At 39.0% G+C, this 20,888-nt stretch overlaps 3 protein-coding genes across 7 annotated transcripts; all 3 read left to right on the top strand.

Moving 5' to 3' along the window:
* The first annotated feature begins 408 nt into the window (after positions 1-408).
* natd1 lies at positions 409-5,450 on the top strand. Its single transcript, XM_044332257.1, has 3 exons — positions 409-598; positions 2,618-2,736; positions 3,587-5,450. Exons 1-3 carry the CDS (start codon positions 508-510, stop codon positions 3,701-3,703), a joined length of 327 nt encoding a protein of 108 aa, XP_044188192.1. The 5' UTR covers positions 409-507; the 3' UTR covers positions 3,704-5,450.
* Positions 5,451-7,180: 1,730 nt separating this feature from the next.
* On the top strand, positions 7,181-10,845 carry tmem11 (transmembrane protein 11). 2 transcript variants are annotated; one of them, XM_044331888.1, is made up of 2 exons: positions 7,181-7,290; positions 9,841-10,845. In XM_044331888.1, the coding sequence occupies exon 2, from the start codon at positions 9,848-9,850 to the stop codon at positions 10,355-10,357; it is 510 nt and encodes a 169-aa protein (XP_044187823.1). In that variant the 5' UTR covers positions 7,181-7,290; positions 9,841-9,847; the 3' UTR covers positions 10,358-10,845. The 2 variants fall into 2 exon arrangements, with proteins under 2 accessions (XP_044187823.1, XP_044187822.1); XM_044331887.1 differs by lacking the exon at positions 7,181-7,290 and adding an exon at positions 7,604-7,752.
* Positions 10,846-11,875: 1,030 nt separating this feature from the next.
* dhrs7b (dehydrogenase/reductase (SDR family) member 7B) lies at positions 11,876-17,183 on the top strand. Of its 4 annotated transcripts, none has more exons than XM_044331884.1 (8): positions 13,015-13,163; positions 13,554-13,616; positions 14,557-14,746; positions 14,840-14,958; positions 15,698-15,908; positions 16,095-16,187; positions 16,272-16,424; positions 16,785-17,183. In XM_044331884.1, exons 3-8 carry the CDS (start codon positions 14,593-14,595, stop codon positions 16,988-16,990), a joined length of 936 nt encoding a protein of 311 aa, XP_044187819.1. In that variant the 5' UTR covers positions 13,015-13,163; positions 13,554-13,616; positions 14,557-14,592; the 3' UTR covers positions 16,991-17,183. The 4 variants fall into 4 exon arrangements, with proteins under 4 accessions (XP_044187821.1, XP_044187819.1, XP_044187820.1 ...); XM_044331885.1 differs by having other exon boundaries at positions 13,532-13,616; XM_044331886.1 differs by lacking the exons at positions 13,015-13,163; positions 13,554-13,616 and adding an exon at positions 11,876-12,279.
* Positions 17,184-20,888: the final 3,705 nt, after the last annotated feature.

Below are 20,888 nucleotides of genomic sequence, written 5' to 3'. Positions count from 1 at the left end.
GATCCCCTTCAAATGTGCTTTCAATGTAGGTGATGGGGGCCAAAATCCACAGTGTGCCCACACAGTCAATTTGTTCAAAAAAATTTTTTAAAATGTATCTGAAGCTTATATGAGGCTTCAGCAGTCTGAGTTAGTCATATCAAAAGGATATCTGCCACATTTACAGTCTTTAAGCATCAAGTTCCCTCTTTGTGTTTCACAGTTGAGCTGCGGTGACAGTACAGTAACAAAAATAAGGACTTTGGTACTAAAAGGACCGTGAAACAAACACATTAGTGGGGTATAGTGTATGTTATGTAGGATTTGAAATATTAGCCTTATTATTTACATACAGCTCTCTGCAATGTTTTCTTCCTCTCTGACAAGCCCGTCGTTGATTGGCTGGATGTCACGTGACCTCACAGCTGATTTGGTTGGATGTTTTGCCTTCATCATTCCATGTAGCCATTTCTGGTTAACAACGCCGCAGAGTAGCATCGCAAAAACCGTCAACTTTATCCAGCTACTATGGCACAGGCAGCCCAAGCCTTCGACGCAAACTCTCAGATCCAGGTGGAGCACGATAGAAAGCGTCGGCAGTTTGTCATAAGACTCAATGGTACGTTCAACGTGTAAACAAACGTTAGTACGGCAGCTGGCTAGTGCTAGCTCTGAGGTTGGTGTAGCTTTCCTTGCTGCTAACATCTTCGTCGAGCCCTCACTGATTACTCCAGCTGCCATTTCAGACATAGAGGTTGTCAGGGCTTTATTCCGACTGTATTTCGTGTCAGGAGCTGAACAGACAGCAGGGCTTGGTCGAAGTCTGTTTGTCACGACGAGAAAACATTTTTCTTCGTGCCATTCCTGACAGCAAATATGCAACCTTCAATAGCATCCAGCCACAAAAGACAAAAGAAGAAGGTTATTTAGCTTCTCTGCACATCAACAATTCTTCTGAGAAGTTTCCCTGAGAACAACTGGTAGTTCTTCTCCCCAAACCCCAAATGTCACGCTTAAAAGACCAATCACTGCTAATACTTTGTTTATATATCTGTCAGTGTATCAGTCAGACCCATAAATGGGTTGTGACAACCAAAACTGTATAAATCCCTGCTTTGATATTGTACCAAAATAACAATATCAAAGCAGGGATTTATACAGTTTTGGTTTAGTTTAAAACTAATCGCCTCATGTTTTGGCATTTGATCTTTCAGTTTATGAGGACATACTAATATACAGGAAGGGCTGGGCAGAATCAAATATCACAATATTTTTGACCAAATATCTCTATCGATATTGTGACAATATTGTAGGGATGACTAATGATGCTTTCACAAATTAATTAAACAAGAAATAATCATCATTCATGTGGATATAATGACTAAGTGGGTAAAGGCAAACAATGGAACAGCTAGAACAGTCTGGTAAGTTCATAAAATTACATTACTGTACTATGACGCAGCCTTTAAAACAAGGAAAAGACAACACTTATCACCATATCACCATATATTGCCCAGCCCTATATACAGGTGTGTTAATGTGCATATATTTCCAGGTCAGTTTCATTTAATGTTAAGGAAATAACTTTTAGTCATTAAAGAGTTTATATGATGTAGTCCATTGCAGTTGTGTGGAAGCTATTCTTCCCTGAATGGTCTTTATCAACCTGTCTCTCTCCACCCAGCAACACCTTTCTTTTCCACAAGCTCTTGTCTCTACCTGGCTCAGTTTAGACTCGTAGGTCAATCTCTAAATGCTTCGCTCATAGAGACTGAGGATAATCTACCAGGTTTTGTTGTTAAAATTGGGTGGGAACAATTAGAGATTAAAAAAAAAAAAACCTGCATTGCAGAACCAATCCAAAGTCTTTAGGGCAGCCCTTCATATTGGGGTAGTGACATGCATTTCACTATGGAGGAGAATGGGGGGAGAGCATCATTTCTGATAAGGCGTGTCTTTGACAAAATGTAGGTTGTATAGGTGTAGGTTTGTTAGCGGCTGTTCTCACCACCATTCAAGCAACTACCTTGCATTTAAGGTAGGTAAATCCCCAGACTTCAGCAGGTGGAGATCTCCAATTGTCTGGTATTATGAGACAAAACTAGGTGATGTGTTATTTATTTAAGGATATACGTAGGCTACTGACTGTGGCACCACATTACATGAAATCAGGCGACTGAGTAATCACTACTAAGTCACTTCTGTGTTGTCTTATTGAGCAGCCATTTTGTATTATATGTACAGTACCAGTCAAAAGTTTGGACACACTTTCCCATTCATGACTCTCAACTGGTACTGTAGATCGTAAGCAGCAGCTACCAACTGGATCAATAACTTAGCCAATGGGCTACTTATACTCAGCTTTTAGTGCCCAGATTTTATAGTTAGCACAGCTTAAAATTGTGCAGCATGCATAAGATACTGTAGAAGTCATGTTACTAGTTTCTCTGTGTCATTGTCAAATGTAAGTGAGCAATTTTTGAAAATCTGCTATATAAACTTTGCCCTTGAACATTGATAATTACATTTTAAAGTATCATTAACATCCCCAAGCAAGATGGGGTGAAGTAGCTGTAGGAAACTAAGTGGAGACAAATTTGTCAAACAAACAAGAGAGTTGACTTCTGTCTCCCCTCAGGATCTCACGATCGAGCAGTTCTTTTGTATGAATATGTTGGGAAGAAGACGGTGGACTTGCAACACACTGAAGTTCCAGATGCTTACAGGGGGAGAGGAATTGCCAAACACCTGGCCAAGGTAGAGCCCATAAAAACGGATTATTCTCATAAACAACTATATTAATTTTAAGTATGCTCACATGCATTGTTTAATGGTTTGAGTTATAGATGTAAAACCAGTATGTTGCATGTATCTCAATTTATCATAATTTAAAATAATAATCCTGTTTTGAATTGTTTGGATTGGGCTACCTTTTGTTAACATTTGGATCATTAATTGTAAATTAAACATTTCTGACACATGAACCATTAAACCTCATTCACAGTTTAAAGTGAGTGGGATTATATGCTCATGAATAAATCATCTAACAAGCCAACCTGGTTCATTATGAAAGTTTTACCAGTTCTATCTGGCTACTGTGGTCCAGCACACGTCCTGTAGTTAGAATTTTAAGTGTGCAATACAAGATGTACTATGAGATAGGGCTGCAACTAATGATTATTTTCATTATTGATGAATCTGTCCATTACTTTCACAGTTAATGATTTGCTCTATAAAATATCCAAAATGGTGAAAAATGTCGATTAATGTTTCCCAAAACTCAAGATGATGTCTTCAAATGTCTATTGTGCTGACTAACACTCCGCAACCCAAAGATATTTAGTTAACTGTCACTGAAGAGTAAGTAAACTAGAAAATATTCACATTTGAGAAGTTGGAATCAGAGAATTTGGACCTTTTCTTTTATTAAAAAATGACAAAATATACGATTAATAAATAATCAAAATAGTTGGCGATTCATTTTCTGTCGATCAACTAATTGATTAATTGTTACAGCGCTACAATGAGTACTAAAAAATTTAAATCTATGACCACAATTTCCATATAATTCTTGTCAGATTGTGATTTTATGCTTCTGTGATGGCAGGCAGCCATGGATTTTGTGGTGGAAGAGGATCTGAAGGCCCACTTGACCTGTTGGTACATTCAGAAATACGTCAAAGAAAATCCTCAGCCTCAGTACTTCGAACATATTTATCAATGACCCGACATGGCACCAAAAGACAAGAGAAGGAGGAAGAGACTCCCAGGAGAGAAATATGGCATCATGCTTTGGAGTTAAAGGCTGATAAACAACAAAGGACCTTCCAGGCATTGTTACACATGACACTGAGTGAATCTAGAGGCAACTGATCTCACAGGAAGACTTTTGTGCAAGCTGAATGTTGGGTCGACTGGTCAGTTCTGTCCATAACACGGGGACACGTGCTCACCAGAAACAGGAAGGGAATCAGCTGGTCACGACTTGTAAAAACATGAGTAAACAAACTAACCAAAGCAGGAGCCTGTTACCTCAGACAGAAACCTTCAGGGTGTAAACACATCACCGGCTGGAAGACAGGGTTCGTCATGTATTGAGAGAACATGGGAGTCACATGTTATGCCGCAAATTTCTGTCCTCCTTCGGACTCACTGGTTGTGAGCGGTGCTACAAGATGACCGACCCAGGTGTCTTTCTCCGTGGTGATTTTAATGGAACCAATTATTGCTTCACTGACACTCAAATGCTGATGACTTTTATATTTCAACCCCTTTTTGATATTTTTTTTTGTCTTTTTTAAAAAAATTTCCAATTTACTTTCAACTTCAATCTTAGAAATTGCTGAAATTAGGGCTGAAATGCTTGTTTAGTAGGCTGTGAATGCTAAAAGTATCTTTGAAACGTCATGCGACTCAAAAGATGCGTTTCTTTTCTAAGTAACTGCAAAGAGGTATATGCATAACTTTGGTGGGTAATGGGTACTTAAAAACTATATAATCTGTATTTTGAAGACATTTATTTCCCCAAACTCTTAATTTGGTTCCAGTGTTACTCTATAAACTTGTTTGGAGCCATAAATTGATTAGTCAATGGTAGAGGGTTTTATAAACAGATCCTGATTCAGAACCAAAGAACACAAATTGAGGATTTTTACTCTCTGCAAGGGTAATTCTTACCAAGCTTCAAGACTTAACTCATTATTTTCTCTATCATATGTGTTGAATATGAAAGACACACATGTGAAAAAGTGGGTCTGAAGCCTGTCACTGTGCGGTGCAATACTTCAGTGTGGATATGGATAAATATCTCTGCTCAAACCAGCATTTCAAAAACAGCACTGCTATCTATATTCAGGGCATTTACATCCTTTGTTCTGTCATTCAGGAAAATGACACTGGGTGGTCGAGGCTTACACACCAGTTTTCCTTGTTGTTGGGTCTGGGTTTTTTTGTGTTTTTTTTCATCTGGCCACCAGGCTTCTTAAGCCCGCTGATGTCAAAATGATAAATATCATTATATGAGAAAAAAATAACTGAAAACATGTTTTACTGTGGTTTCTCTGTTTTGGCTCTTCAGGAGCCTTTGCTGTTGACAATCTCAAGTGTTGAAGAGAAAAATACCTCAGGTAACTCAAACACTGGCAGGACAGACAACATGCAAGGCAGAACCTGTCTGCTGTAAGAATCACTTTGAGGTAACTGCAGGAAACAACTTTCCCTTTGTAACACTTTTCGTTAGGTGACACTCACCTATTGATAGGCCAAGGTATTCAAGGTATTGTTTCATTTTTGTGTTTATGTATTTGTGTGTAAGTTTCTTCACAACTGCCTGATTTAACAGTTTTGGGCTGCTGCTCTACCACATGCGTCAAAATGTACCAATTCTTGTTATATTGTTTTGTGCTTGAAACTTTTTTTTTTGGTCAATTCTTGTTGTCTACAAATAAATAAACCACATTATTCACGTCAAAGTATGTGTTTATGGTTAACAGAGTAAGATGCATGTACAGCTGAGTTTAAAGAGATTTGATAACATTAATGTTCTATCCAGAGTGCAAATATCACTGTCTGAATGGATATATCCTGATAATATGCAAGTTATATGTATTTAGAGTTACACTTCGTTTTGCCAGCTATTGTTGTTTCTGTCTGCAGAGACACTCCCTCAGCAAATCTATTGAAGCCTTTGCCAACTCTGTTAAAGTATGTTTCTGATCTGTTGATGCAGGAGGGGAACAATAAAAGCCACTAGGTGTAGGATTTGAAAAAGATGTGCTTTGGCACCATCCGGTGGTAAATTCAAGAATTACACTGGCAGATATTGTCCTGAAGAGGCCAAAAAATGAGCAGTAGTTTGATTTTAGTGCCATTTTGATCAATGTAAATTAACACAATGAGAGTTTATCTAATGATTATTTTACTCATATGCTTCACTCTGTTAACTTGACCTCACCATATAAACAGTCATATCTTCTCTGGTAGAAATCTATCCAGTTAAGGTTAAGGTTTGATATGGAGCAGTGTTTCCTGACTAGGGTCAGGCTACTTGTGAAGATCGTGGAATAGCTCAACTAATTTGAAAAAATGGAAACTATGATTTGGTACATAAATAACTATATCCACATATCTGTGTTGAAGCCGACTTCACGGGACACACCTCCCACCAACCTAAGTCACCACATACTGCGATTAAGAGTGCATTAAAACCAGTTAGCAAGCGAACAGATAAGTTGAAATAGCTAAAAGTTATGAATAAATGGTTGAAACATCCAGCTTCTGCCACTTCAAGTGGTAATATGAAAAAAAAAAAAAAAAAAAGGTTAGGAACCACAATAGTCAATTTGGTGTCTGTCTGCCACAGTTTCATTGCTGGCTGTGTGGACAGTGACATAACACTGCAGTAGTAGTTAGACCTGTTTCTCCAAATGTCCTACATCAGTTTAAAAGATTCTTTATGGGACATTAAAGTCAACCTCCACTCAAAAATTTGTTTCGTATATTGTTACTTCACTTGGATGTTTGAGCTTCACTGTGCAGAATGATGTATGTGCAGAGTTTGACACTAGAAGGCTGTTTTCACATTCATCTGCTAATGTGGAAAGTTTCTCTGTGCTTATTGAAAATCAAATTTTAACGAGTGGGCCTACAAGCATGATTTATGACATCACAAATAGTTTGGAGCCATCTGATCCGATGTTCAATTTACACACAGGTGATGTGGAAACTTGAAGCCTACAGTGCACAAACACTGAGAAGTGACTTTACATTGAAGTAGGAGACATCTTGTGTCCAGCAGGAAAACTTCAGAAATAAACAATATTTGCACATTTATAGATACTGGATTTTTTTTTAATGAGGGAGAAGGAGTAGATGTAATTTTAAGGATTTTAACAAGATAATTGAACTTTTCTGTGGATAAACCATATCAGACACACATTATTATTTAAAGTATATTATAAACATCTTAAAACATGTCTGGAGGGGATCTTTGAATATGCTCTTCTGAAGTTGCTGCACACGTCGAGCGACCCGGTTTAAACACCATTCAAAATACACAGTTTCAAAGACAGCATCGCCAATATTCTTTATTGATCGTCTCTGTATTGATACGTCACGGATGCGTCATTTAACTCCCTGTATCGTAAAGCTGTTACAATTGCTGTCACTGGCGTCGCATTTGGTTTCAGCTGATCTCACACTCCTGAACGTGGCCATTATATAGCTGTAACATCCAAAGGGCTTCAGGTTACAGCACGCGGACAGGCAGCCGCACGAGGACACAGGGACAGAGCACGCGACGGCACATTATGGGTAACTAAAAACACCTGTCTTGTCACAAAACGACATATTATGACACTTTATTATATACTGTATACAATATTGTGTAACTGACTTAGCTGTGTCTACTTGCACAGTTAATTATTTAAATATATAAATGTCTCCTGAATTTATTTGACCAGTTCCTATATAATTACTTGTTTAACTGTTTTTTCTTACATACTTGCGTTCATTCATTTCATTATTTACATCTGTACGGTCTGACCTCTCAAACTTCACTGCGCTATTATAAAATACGTGAAGGCAGGTACCCTGACTGCATAGCATCTTGGGAAATGTAGTGCGTGATCGCGTCCAAGCGATGCGTCGACGCCGCTGGAACTACTACATTACCCGCAAGGCTGTGCGCTGTCATACGTCAGCTGCAATCACAGTTTGTATCTCCAACATGGCGTCGCTGGGAAGGAGGCGCGGTGTCCCAGTAAGCAGGGAGAGGTCAGTTACTGTACATCTTGTCCGTTAAACGACAATGTTTTAATGTGATACATCGTTTGGTCGATGTCACCGCTCGCTAGATCCCAAACATGCATATGGTGTCGGCCTTAAAGTTAAATGGCGAGCACGACAAGGGTGAATTTTATCCCATGGTTAGCTAACATTAGCTGGCTAACGTGCACAGCTAGCTGACGTTATTAGCCAGGAATCAAACGAGCAGCTCATGTGATGTTTTGGTTGTTTCACACCAGCCGACAACTTGTGCGTAAAGTTGCTTTTAATCGTGCATTGTTGCAGACTACTCACTTGCTTCACTTTACTAGCTACGCTGAGTGTTTGTCGACCTGCTCTGAAAGTAAAACGCTCCTCAAGTTACCCGGCCAGTCCTCCAACTTTCTGCCATGCAAGCGAGTGAGCGAGCCTTATCTAACCGACACATCATGTCCCTTTGCTCGGTCACCCTACAAACCTTTTATTGAGTGTCCAAAACGCCTTAAAATCCTTTATTCCTTCAGCCAATAACACGCTGTCTTTGAAGCCGAGTGGAGCTTTGTGTTTGCTTGTCAACCTGCACTGGAAGGCCTCAGAGTGTTGACATTTGTCTCCTTCAGAGGAAATATACATTTCAGAAGAAGAAAAACCCACTTACAGATGTGTTAAGACAGAAAATTATTTCAATCATCAGTTAATTATTGTAATTTACTTGTCAAGCTGCACTGGAAGGCCTCATAGTGTTGACATTGATACACACACACACAAATGCATTTGTTTGTCTCCTTTAGAGAAAATATACAATTAAGATGAAGAAAAATCCATTTACAGACAAAAAATACTGACAGAATTATTTCAATCATCAACTAATTATTGTAATTTATTTGTCAAACTGAAATATCAAATGGTTGTTTGTCTCAGCTTTACATATCAGAATCAGGTTTATTGCCAAGTAGGTTTGCACATACAAGGAATTTGCTTTGGTGTTGTGATGTATAAAAGTCAAAAATATACACAAATTTAAGTAAATCTAAATAATCCAAAAAAAGAAAAAATACAATGAAAATATGTCAAATATATTCTGAGGAGAGCTGCTACAGGTTTAAATTTTAAATTGAAGAGCATGAAATTTAAAGTACAAAATATTGACCAGGAGTAAACAGTATATTATTACATGTAAATAATAATAATACAAGTTGCATTAATGTAATGCACCATGTCAGAAAAAAAGATCACAGATGTGCAAATATGAGATTATGGGGTTTTACGTTAATATAATGTGTAATGTCCATGGGAGGGATAGAGTCTGTGTCAGTGGAGTTTGAGGCCTTGTTTATCAGGCCAGCCACAGGCAGGAAGAAACTGTTCTTGTGGCGTGAGGTTTTGGTCTTGACAGACCTCAGCCTCTTGCCAGAGAGGAATGTTTCAAAAAGTTCATGCTGTGTTTCATGTGGAGGTTTTAGAGCTACTGGTCAAAATTTTTTTCAGACTTCCCTTTTTAGCCCAGAAAACTTGTGATCGCCATTTGGTAATTTTGACATTTCACAGTTGAAATGTCAGCCCCAGTATACACATCAAACAATTAATATGCATACACATGATGTAGGACACATTCATGTAAAATGAGGTTAAATCATAACAATTGGGAATTCCCAAAGCTGTTGTTGGAATACATATAAATTGAAATCATACTGCTGTAAAATCTCCATGCAATATACACAATATACACATTACAATTATAGTCATGTATTCCTGTAGTTGATATGGATGTAAACAATTTAATTTTAAATCTTGCATTGTGTTCATAGAAGCAGATAACACACGTTATGTTGTTTTGTTGTTGTATTTACTAAAACCAAATATATCATTTATGTTACAGATGATGTGTTGTGATATTGTTAACCATCTGGAGAATTGATTAGGAAATTATTTAGATATAATAACCAGCTGGGAATGTTTGTCTTCTTGCCTATTTCAGACAAAAGTGATGTATCTACAAAAAGTGGGTAGGTTGGTGTTGAAGGTCGTAGACGTATTGAGTCTACTCCCTATCCTTTCTCTCACAGTTTCCATGCCTGTTTTTCTGTCTCTGCACAGGGGAGTGATGGCGGCGACAGACTGCTACATTGTACACGAGATCTACAACGGCGAGAATGCGCAGGACCAGTTTGAGTATGAGCTGGAGCAGGCACTGGAGGCCCAGTATAAATACATTGTTATTGAGCCCACACGGATCGGAGATGAGACGGCCCGTTGGATTACAGTGGGCAACTGCCTGCACAAGACGGCTGTGTTGTCAGGTGCCGCTTGCCTCCTGACGCCACTTTCACTGCCCGCTGAATACTCGCGCTACGTGGCGTTGCCTGCTGGCGCCCTCAGTGTTGCCTGTGCTGCCCTCTACGGGATTTCATGGCAGTTTGACCCCTGCTGCAAGTACCAGGTGGAATATGACAGCCAAAAACTCTCGCGGCTGCCCCTGCATACGCTGACCTCCTCCACGCCCGTGGTATTGGTACGCAGGGATGACATCCACAGAAAGAGACTCCATAATACGATAGCACTGGCTGCCCTGGCGTATTGCGCCAAGAAGATCTACGAACTCTATGCGGTATGAGTGCGCTCTGAAGAGGATTTAAGAACCCACGGAGAAAAAGGAAAAAACAAAGAAAAAAAAAACAGAACCTATCCACCCCCAGATGTAAGAGAAGGGGAAGTCATGATCAGGCCCAGCAGTTAGCTCCACACACACGTGGTGGGTGCTTCTATTTTGAACTTTGATCAGAGGGATATAGTTAAAACTAGAAGGAATTGTTTTTTCCCTTACATTTCCTTTACCTCTATGTGACAACAACAGCACACTTGTCTCTGTAGTACCCTTGCGCCTCCTCCCCTGTGCCCTCCACCTGCATCCTTGACACACAAGAAGCTCGTGCACAAGGGTATGGCAGAAGTTCCTCTGGACTGAATCGTGTTGCGGTTGAGACGGACAGACATGTTTTTGAGTACCAAGCTCTTTACCCGTTCCCTCGTAGTTTTACTGTACCCCTTTCTTGCTGATCAGTACATCACCCTTTCATTAAACATTAGGATATTTTAAACTCACTTTTCTGTATTTTATTTTACTTTTTTTTTCATTAAATGGATTCTACATGATGTCCAGAAAAGAGCAAATAGCTGCAACTTATTTGAGATTGTGTCCTGTTCATGTAGATTTTCTTGTTCAAGAGAATGGAAGTAAGAGCTTGTGTGACAGCGAATGTGGCTCAATGTCCTGTGTTGACACACTAAAAAGACTAACTTTTCAAAAGTCCCTTTTCACACATGTAGAGGTAAAACGCTTCTCAAAATGTATATTACATTAACATAGAGTCATACCCTGATAATAGAAATTTAAATATAGACACGTTTTGACACTACAGATAGTAATCACACAGCAAATTCTAAATTCATACATGTTATGTTTATCCAGTGGTGCTTGTGCTGTTCAGCAGTTTTAAAATTTTGGGTCCCAGGATGAGGTAATACTGGTCATGAGATGAAGTGAAGGATGAGTTGTGCCAGAACAAGAGATGTGTAACAGTATTCAGTTGAATATTTCAGATATGAAAAATAAATGCATTGCAATGCCCATTTTTCTGTGACAGCAGGAAATGAGCAAATTAAAATCTTTTTAAGGTATGTTTGTTCATAAAGAGTTCCTAGAGATGAGAGTTTGGTGTAAATCCCTCAACAGGTTCTTCAAAGTGTCAGAAATTAAATCAGTCTGTAAGTTTAAAGGTTTGAAAATTCTGGAGGTGTTTCAGTAAATGGTGTCATCACACATTATGCCATCAGACCGCTCTGATAGGTAGGAATGAATCACACAAACATTAAAGTTTTGCCTTCACTTCATCACAATATTTTGTCTGCAGTTTCTGACATAAACGGAGGATTTGTGACAAGTTTTACACTGATTTATTATGAAATGTTCAACTGTTGACATTGATAAGTGTCACCCACCTGACTGTAGGATCCATAAATTACCTCCATAAATGGTGCTCTCAGCAGTAATCTGTATCGTTACATAACAGCTGTGTGCTGTTAAAAAGCAGCAGCTCCTCAGACAACTGAGACCCAGGCTGCTGCCTCTAACATGGCTTTTGTGTCGGTGCTGGAAAACCACAGGATAAACTATAAAATTAAATGCATTCCTGCACACAGAGTATGCAAACCCTTCCGCTGCTTTTGCCTCTCACCTTACATTTACTTTATGGGATGAACAGACCTGACACGGGGAGACAGAAATGCTGAAGCAGATGAATGAGTGCTCAGAGGGACGGCCTGAGACAACCTCATCAGATTGCTGATTTGTGACCAGAGCAGGCTAATTATCTGTCAGCTGAACAGCTTCTGACAACAGTGCTGATACACAGGAGTTGGACTGATTGATGGACTGGCTGTTTATCCACCATTTTAGAGTAGCACTGCTGGGTCTGGTGGCATAGGAATAGCCCAGTCATCATAAAAAGATTATTCACAAGGATGGCTGGATGACAGGTCAGTATTCAGTGTAGCCTATTTTTCCCAGTTGTTCCCAGATCTTTGTTTTCCTGCTCCTGTTGTCCTTTTCAGGCTTCCTGGAATAAAAGTCAGATATAGGCTACATGAGACCATCTCCTGGAGAGAAATGTGATCCAAAGATTTGCCCACAGAACTGTGTCAAACTATTTGCAGTGATGATCAATAATCAGACTATTGACATGTGCATCTTTTTCCATGAGAGAAGGAATAACACTTGTGACACACCCATGTTTTATTTAGATCTGAATATTTCAGTAGCTTTTTCAGAACAGTCTGTCCTTGTAGCAGTTCAGCTGTTTCAAGAAAAATATTATTTTAAGCTCAAAATTAACCTGGTTTTGCTGCTTATTTTCTTCTGCAGGAAAAAAAAACACCCTAGACAAATATTTACGGATAATTTGCAGCAAAGCACCGTGCTAAACAGTCCTTGCCAGCCCATACGTGCCACTCAGCACATAGGCTTATTAAAACTTCAACCCCCATAAGTCCTTGCGGAGAACAAAAAGATCTCGATAGTAACCGTAGATTTGCGAAAGATATCGCGAGAGTTATCATTTTAACTCAAACCATTTCTCTAACCCCAACCAAGTGGTTTTTATGTCTAAACATAACCAGACCTTAACCACAGCGTTGTCACATCATAAAATATAATTAATTTGTACAATGACAAACAACGCGCACAATGAAGGAACAACGCGTACAAATCTCGCGAGAGTTTCGCAAATACAGGGTTACCATCTAGACACGACTGACCCCGGTAGTCCACTCCAGTCGTTGGGTACTGTTTTGTTAGACCCGCACGGTACTGTCCACAAACACCGACCCACGCTGTTGTGTTGAAGGGCAAGATAACTACTCAGGTGAGCTGTAACTACTGTATAAACTAACATTAGTGTATGAGTCAGTTACTGTGTGGAAGCTAGATAACGTTAGCAGTAGCGTCCCCATTCATTTCTTAGTTGTAAGTTCTCTACTAGCCTGCCTGTACAGCTCATGTCAAGCACACCATGTTTTGTTGTAAATAAGGTTTTAACATCTAACATATTTTATATTGAATGTATATTATCACTGTCATTAACATAAGCCAGGTATGCGTCACTAAACGTGCTAACTGGTGCACGCAAACGTGTATATTTATGGTTTCAAACAACACACAGCTCAGTATAAATATGACTTTTTCTCATAAATCACACATGTATACAGCAAGATGCTGTGTCTTTTCCCACAGTGTCCTCTGTTTTTTCATACAGTCCAGTTTACTCAGGTGTTGAGTATCCACCTGGTAAAATCACTTGTTAAAGGACAAATCAAAAGTGAGTACAGAGGAAATGGAGACTGTTATAATTGCTTAATTCTCTATGCTGCGATGTACCTCTGAAATCCTTAATACACAACTAGAAGGTATGAAAATCTCACCATTAGTAGTATAGTACAAGAGACTTGTTACTGACTAAATGCCATATTATTTGCTGAGCATTCTTTATTCTGTTTCCTTTAAGATAAATTCCTGATACTTCTTAAATGTTGTCATCTCATCTGACTGTGTGTGTGTGTGTGTGTATGTGTGTTCATCATATGGTAGCACTTGTCACTGTTGCCATGCTTGTTGTTTGTTTTGTGATTTGGAAACAAGTGGAAGAGGCTTAACTAAACAGGGACATTAAAACATCCTCAATCCCCTTGGCATGAGAGCATGAAAGCTTTCAGAGCACACAAGTCAAGGTCACACTTGTTGAAAGCCACATTTATGGGGGGTTTTTTTTAACTCACAAAGCCATTTTATCAACAAAAGAGTAGCACTACAACTAACATATTGTAAGCATCATATATTTAAAATGTCAAAAAAATACGAGAAATGCTTATTACAAGTTACCAGACTTGATTTAAAATTGCCTCCTTAATTTGATGTTCAGGTAATAAAAAACCTTCATGTATTCGTCCTAATGATCATACGAAGCTGATAAAACAACGCTGAACTTGACATTTTTATAGCTGTAACCAGCAAATGTTTATATTTCCTTAATAAATGACTAATTTAACATAATTTTTATGGTATGATTCCCAGACAAAGTATGATAACAGAGATGGCTGTTCTCATAATTCATTGGACAGTTATCTTTTGGGTGAAAATGTTCTTTTAAACAGTTAAAGGCAGACCTTTGCTGAGTGACATCTCCATACAAAAGCAATGGATTTGAATACTGTCTTCTGCGATTAACAGTGACTTCTGTAACAGTGAGTTTGTGTCTGCAGGTAGCTGGTGTGGAGCAGGGAGAGGGACTGTCAGCCATGGAGCGTGTCATGGGAGGAGGATTGCTGCCACTGGCTTTAGCAAGTGTAGGGGTCTTGCTGCTGTACAGGATACTTGCCCGACTCAGAGCGGGAACCAGTCTGCAGGACACCGTGGTTGTCATCACTGGAGCCAGCTCTGGACTCGGGAAAGGTCGGTGTCTAGCTTACATGGAGACACTTATAGTAACCTGTGTCAGTGTGTGTGCTAAGACATTGTGCTTTATGTGTTTTTTGTGTGTTATAGAGTGTGCACGGGTCTTCCACGCTGCAGGGGCACGGCTCGTGCTGTGTGGACGAGATGCAACCCGCCTGCAGCAGGTTGTTCAGGAGCTTACAGCAAGTTCAACAGACACACAGCGGCAGGTGTGTGCATACACTCATACAGTATCAGATGATGGTCTTCCATATACTTTACAACCGTAAAACAGCTATTGTATATCATTTTGAATTTAAAACAAATTTTTGAAGTAAAACAAGTATCAAATTTTCTCAAGGTAGCTTTATTACTAATCATAACTCCTACTTGGAAATTCAAAAAAGTTTTTGTGTCTGAGAAGTGCCACTTTTTACCATGAGAAAACACATTTTCTCTCTCAACACTGCACATAAACTATTTCAATTACTTTTAAGCTCCAAAAATGATAGATAGATAGATAGATAGATAGATAGATAGATAGATAGATATTAAGCCTAAAGGGAAATTTTAATGTTACAGCAGCCAATAATGATGTAAAAATGTTAAAGACACAAATGCTATTCAAGTCTTAATTATATAAAATAACTAGATAGACTATTTCTGAGTCCATGGATGTCAGAATTGAGTGTACTAAATATTGATACCTGAATAATCAACACAATGTATATGATAACAGCATATACTGTACAGTACCCCAAAGATGATCAAAATATGAATCTGAAATACAACAATATAATAAACTAAAATAAAGGTCCAGGTGACTTCAATGTCAGAGGAGTCCCCTCTCCTGACACAGAGGAGCCTGAAGGCAGCTGGTGTTATATTCAAAGCAGATGTAGATCAATGATTGTATCACATAAAGGCAGCGAGAGGTGAGATAACTGTTCCACTCTGTTCAACCACCAGACTCACACTCCCAGCACCGTTACCTTCGACCTGGCAGACACAGACTCAGTGGAAAGAGCTTCAGAGGAGATCCTGAGGTGTTATGGACAAGTGGACGTCCTCATCAATAATGCAGGAATCAGTTACCGTGGCAACATACTGGATACCCACATTTCGGTCCAGCGGGACGTTATGGAAACAAATTACTTTGGGCCTGTTGCTCTCACTCAAGGTCAGTGAAGAGCACAGCCTGGACTGTTGAATGTGTAATAGCTTTTTTTATTACCTGAACTTGAGTAGTTGATGAAGTGTAAGGGGTTAAAAAGTCAGAAATACATAAACTAATAACGACATTTTCAGATTTTTCTAGGAAAGCACAATATTTTACATTTTACATTTTTCTTTCCTCCCCTCGTAGCTCTCTTGCCCTCCATGGTTCGCCGACGCAGCGGCCACATCGTTGTCATTAGCAGTGTCCAGGGCAAGATAGCCATTCCTTACAGATCAGCTTGTGAGTTGTCTTTACTCATTTAATTAAAGCAAAGAAAAAAAATGTTGACTGGAAATGAAGCAGGACTCTGGTTTGTGCACACAGACGCAGCCTCTAAGCACGCCACCCAGGCCTACTTCGACTGCTTACGGGCAGAGGCGGAGTGTTACGGGATTCCAGTGTCTGTGATCAGTCCTGGGTACATCCGAACCAACCTGTCGGTCAACGCTGTCACAGGAGACGGCTCCAAGTATGGAGGTGAGGCTGTAAAAAAAAAAAAAAAAAAAAGTGTGTAAATGTGTTTACAGGAAAGACAAGAATATCAATAAGTGTGATGAATGTGCAACTGTAGAGGAAGTGAGGAAGGGGGCAAATGCTTTTTTTTACTGTACTGTACAACAACGGATGTGTACAAAAAGCATTAGCAAGTACCTTTCAACAACAATGTAATGCCAAGTGCTTTACATCAGACATAAAAAGGCATTAAGACAAGATATAAAGGAAACACAAGGCATATAAATAGGATTTAAAGACTGAGTTAAATAGAAGATGAAATGAGATCAAATGGAATAAATCAGTGATGCTAATTGTTTCTTGTCTGTGCAATGCTGCTTTCAGTTTTGGACAAGACCACAGCAATGGGCCGGGACCCCACTGATGTGGCTCAGGCCATTCTGAGGGCAGTCCGTAAGAAGAGCAAAGATGTCATTCTGGCAGGACCTCTACCCACTCTGGCCATCTACCTCCGCACACTGTGGCCCGCACTCTTTTTCAAGCTCATGGCCTCTCGCGCCCGCAAGGAGCGGAAACCTAAAGACGAGTGAGGACCGGCAGCTCATGGGGGTGTCACTGGCAAACAGATCAAAACATGAAACTGACTGCTTCACACGGAGGCTGAATGGACACGAGATGTGAATACATGCAGCGCTTCAGTAACACTTTTTACTGGCTTACTGGCTTTTTTTGTTGTGCTGCTAGTCTAGCTTGTGTGAAATAAACCAGAAACTTGTAAATACATTGTAACAGGTTCTGATGGTGTTTATTTTCATTATTGATCAGAGGCCTGTATCACGAAGCAAGTTCAACTCAGTCTGGCTCTCTTCGGGTGAGCTGGCTTCACTGATCCTAACATTGGCCGTCCTGGATAACCGGTATCATGAAGCTGGTTATCAGATTTAGTGATTTGGGGTAGTGCTTTTTTCTGAAGTAAAACTATGAGCTATTAATAGTAAAACTATTAATACTGCACAATAAAAGCAGAAGTCCTACATTCAAATTTTTGTTTAAAGTGAAGAGTGAAAGAGAGGACTTAGCGCAATGTACTTTAATTTACTAAACATCTGTTCAAGGTGGAGCTTTTAATTCTAACTATTTTATATGATGCTGTTTAATGAATAATAATGCATCATATTTTAATTGTTATATTTTGTGAGTAAAATCTGAATCTGCAACACAGAAACCAGTAACATTTATCTGTCAGGTGATTGTAGTAGTACAATGTTTTCCAATTGCTACATATTGCTCTTTTTTACTTGTTGATGACCATTTTTCCAGTGATCTGATTGGTCAGTGGCCGGGGTGTTGACAGTGCTGTTGTGATCTGATCCTCTGCAGCATAAGTTTCCATGGTGATTTATCCCAGTTAAAAGCATGGATGTAAGTGAGCCAGCTTCATGATACCGGAAAACCTGAGTTAAGCCCAACTAATCTCGCTCTGTGAAACAGGTCCCAGGTGAGCAAAGACGAACTGCTCAGCTGTTTGTCCTCACAGTCACTTTTTAAAAATGGGTTGTTTTTAAATGTCACACTGACTCCTTGACGTTGGCTTTACATGACCAGGTATTTGGTCTATGGATTAAACACTCAAACTGTGATTCATGCTGTAACATCATGTTTGATATTATCCATCAGGTCTGAGAAATATTATCTTCCAGGTCAGTGACTGATGCCTGTTGTTACTGTCGCTTGCTGTAACCAGAGATGCTATTATCCCGATAGTGATATCAGATATCAGTCCGATACGGATTCAAATAGTTGGATCAAGCATCAGCTACCGTTATCTTAATAAATAACAATTCAGTAAACTTATATTTATGTATTTATTTGTAACATTTTGTTTTACAAAGTTAGGAAAGCAATGTTTAAGTCAAGCCTGATGTTGTCTTACACATAAAACACAGTGAAGCATTCAGCTTATTGATTAAACAATGGTATGAGATTGGTACTCGGTATCAGCCGATACCCAACGCCCAGTTATCAGTATCAGGGCTGAAAAAGTCAGATCAGTGCATCACTAGCTGTAACAACAGTTATCACCTTAAAAAGAGAGCAGATGAGATTTCATGTATTACTGTACTACTGGCTTTCTGATGCCTTGCAGTCTGCACAAAGGTACAATTTAAAGTACTAAAATACAAGATTTGATGATAGTATCTCGTATCCTGTTTGGCTTTCCGCAACAGTTGCACTGAAGACTGTAAAACAAACACAATAGTAGTAACACACGCAGTGAAAATGTCACTTTATCATTCTTGGAGATGTGGTAGAACACCTGACTTCTTGCTTCTGGGTCATCTTTACCGATCAAACCACTGAAAATGATTCTCAGAACAAAGAGCTTTACATTCATGTAGAGGAAGGAAACACTTAATCTAAAAAGCTTTTATAGTGTTCAGTTTGATTTCCTGTTTGAGTCCAGCAGTTTTCAACCATATTATGTTACGTTTGCTTTTAATTGCTCTTTATTTCAGTCCACTTCCTTTTTCAATCAGTTCTATGTAATAATCAGCAGATGAGAAACATCATTCCTGTTGATTTAATTAATTGTTTAATAAATGTTTCAGCTGGGTTGAAATGCATTTTCTTTTAAACTAGATTGAGCTGCTAACTCAACTCTCAGTACTGGGTCTGAAGAGAAACCACCCAGCAAAACCTTAAACACTTGATAATAATCTAAAAGGTCACCAGGTTTTAACACAAAAGCACACACAAAACTTTTTTTTTATAACTATCTTTATACACAGAATAAAAACACCTTTTACAAACTGAAAACTTTAAACAACAGGTTTTTCCTTTTTAGATCTTAATATTAAGTTAAACAGAAACATTTTTCTGAAATGTTAACAATAAATAGTCCAAATAACAATTTACATTATGTTACAAAAGCGCAGTGAATACTGGAATTGCCATTTGTACAAATAAATCCTTCAACAGAAAAACAAAAAAAAAAAAAGAAAACATGCCAGATTCAAAGATAAAACCTGCTGTTTATTCCTTATTAAGAACCATCTTCATTGTTTTTTCATCTAGTGTGAGATAAAGCCTTTCCCAAATTAATAATCACAAGAGCTTTTACATTTTAGCGTCAAAGCCCCCCAAAGGTGCTCGAAGGAGACCCACGTTTTAAATCCCATTTGTGGAATGACGACAAAAGCTCTCCTACAATTTACACTCACGGAGATGAAGTTAAACACGCTGATGAGGCAAAAATGTTTACAATACTGCATATTGATGATGCTGGTAAATTGAAATTCAGAGAACGACTGGATGTGACCATCGTCACATGGTATGTGTGTATTCGCTGTAAACAACAGTGCATCGCAAGTGAGAAACTAACACGGGGAACGGTGGATCCACTGTAACAGAAAGTATTTAAAAGCATGTTTTAACCTCTTAACGTCATCACATAGAGACTGGGCTGAGGCTAAAGGGATGATGTTTAGAAGCCAATCATGTTGACCTTAGCCCTAGTGTTTTAATTGCATCCAGTATCAATGGGGAATTATGTATTGAGCACAACCAATCAGAGGGTTTTACTAGAGTTTAAAGAAGACTACAAGACTTAAAAGTACAAAAAGTGGAGTGTCAACTATGGCTTTAGTGTTTGATTACATACGTACTGCTAGCTCCTGTGGAGTTTAAACGGAGTGTAACACTACCAGGAACTTTTGGAGGTACCCAAAACATTTTGAATTTTAGTCTGAATGAAAATGAATGTGGTTGGTCATATTTTGTCTGAACTAATTAGAACTTGAAGGAAAGATAAATCCGAGTGTGTGGAAAAAGAAAGCAGAAGTATGTTATTTCTTCTTAACCCGTTTATGCAACAACAAACCGACCTGAAGGCCAGTCAATGGGTCTTATCTTCATCAGACATTATAAGTGATTGACACTGAACTCCAATATGATTTCAGCACAAAATTCAAGGGGAGTCACTGATGATCACATCTGTAGAGCTACTACCAAAATGTAGTCAACCAACGAAAGCTGCCGTTTTGCATGTGACATCTGACTGTATAACAAAATGAAGAACCTGATTCCAAACACACACGTGCGGGGCAGGCTTTCTTCCTAAAAATGCAACCAATAAAACCTGAACTGATCGGATATGAAGAGCACATGAAATGGAGGGCAACAGCAAAAGATTTTACTTCTACCTTCCCTACTGTGTTGTGCTCTATTTTTGCAACCGAGGCCACAAAGAAACAACTATGCAACCCCCTTCTTGCTGCCATTATTTTCAACATTCCCTTTCCAGCAGCGGTTTGCCACCGGCTGGGATCTGAACTGCACATTTTGGCGGATTTACACATTTTTGGGGGGTAAATCTGAGAGAGAAGAAGACAGACAGACACACACACACACACACACACACACATACACACACACAAACACACACACACAAAGAGCAGGAAGAGACATAAAAGATCAGTGAAAATATTT

The sequence above is a fragment of the Thunnus albacares genome, chromosome 17, assembly GCF_914725855.1.
Source record: "Thunnus albacares chromosome 17, fThuAlb1.1, whole genome shotgun sequence".
Classification (NCBI taxonomy): Eukaryota; Metazoa; Chordata; class Actinopteri; order Scombriformes; family Scombridae; genus Thunnus; species Thunnus albacares.
This window is presented reverse-complemented; position numbering and strand designations above follow the sequence as displayed.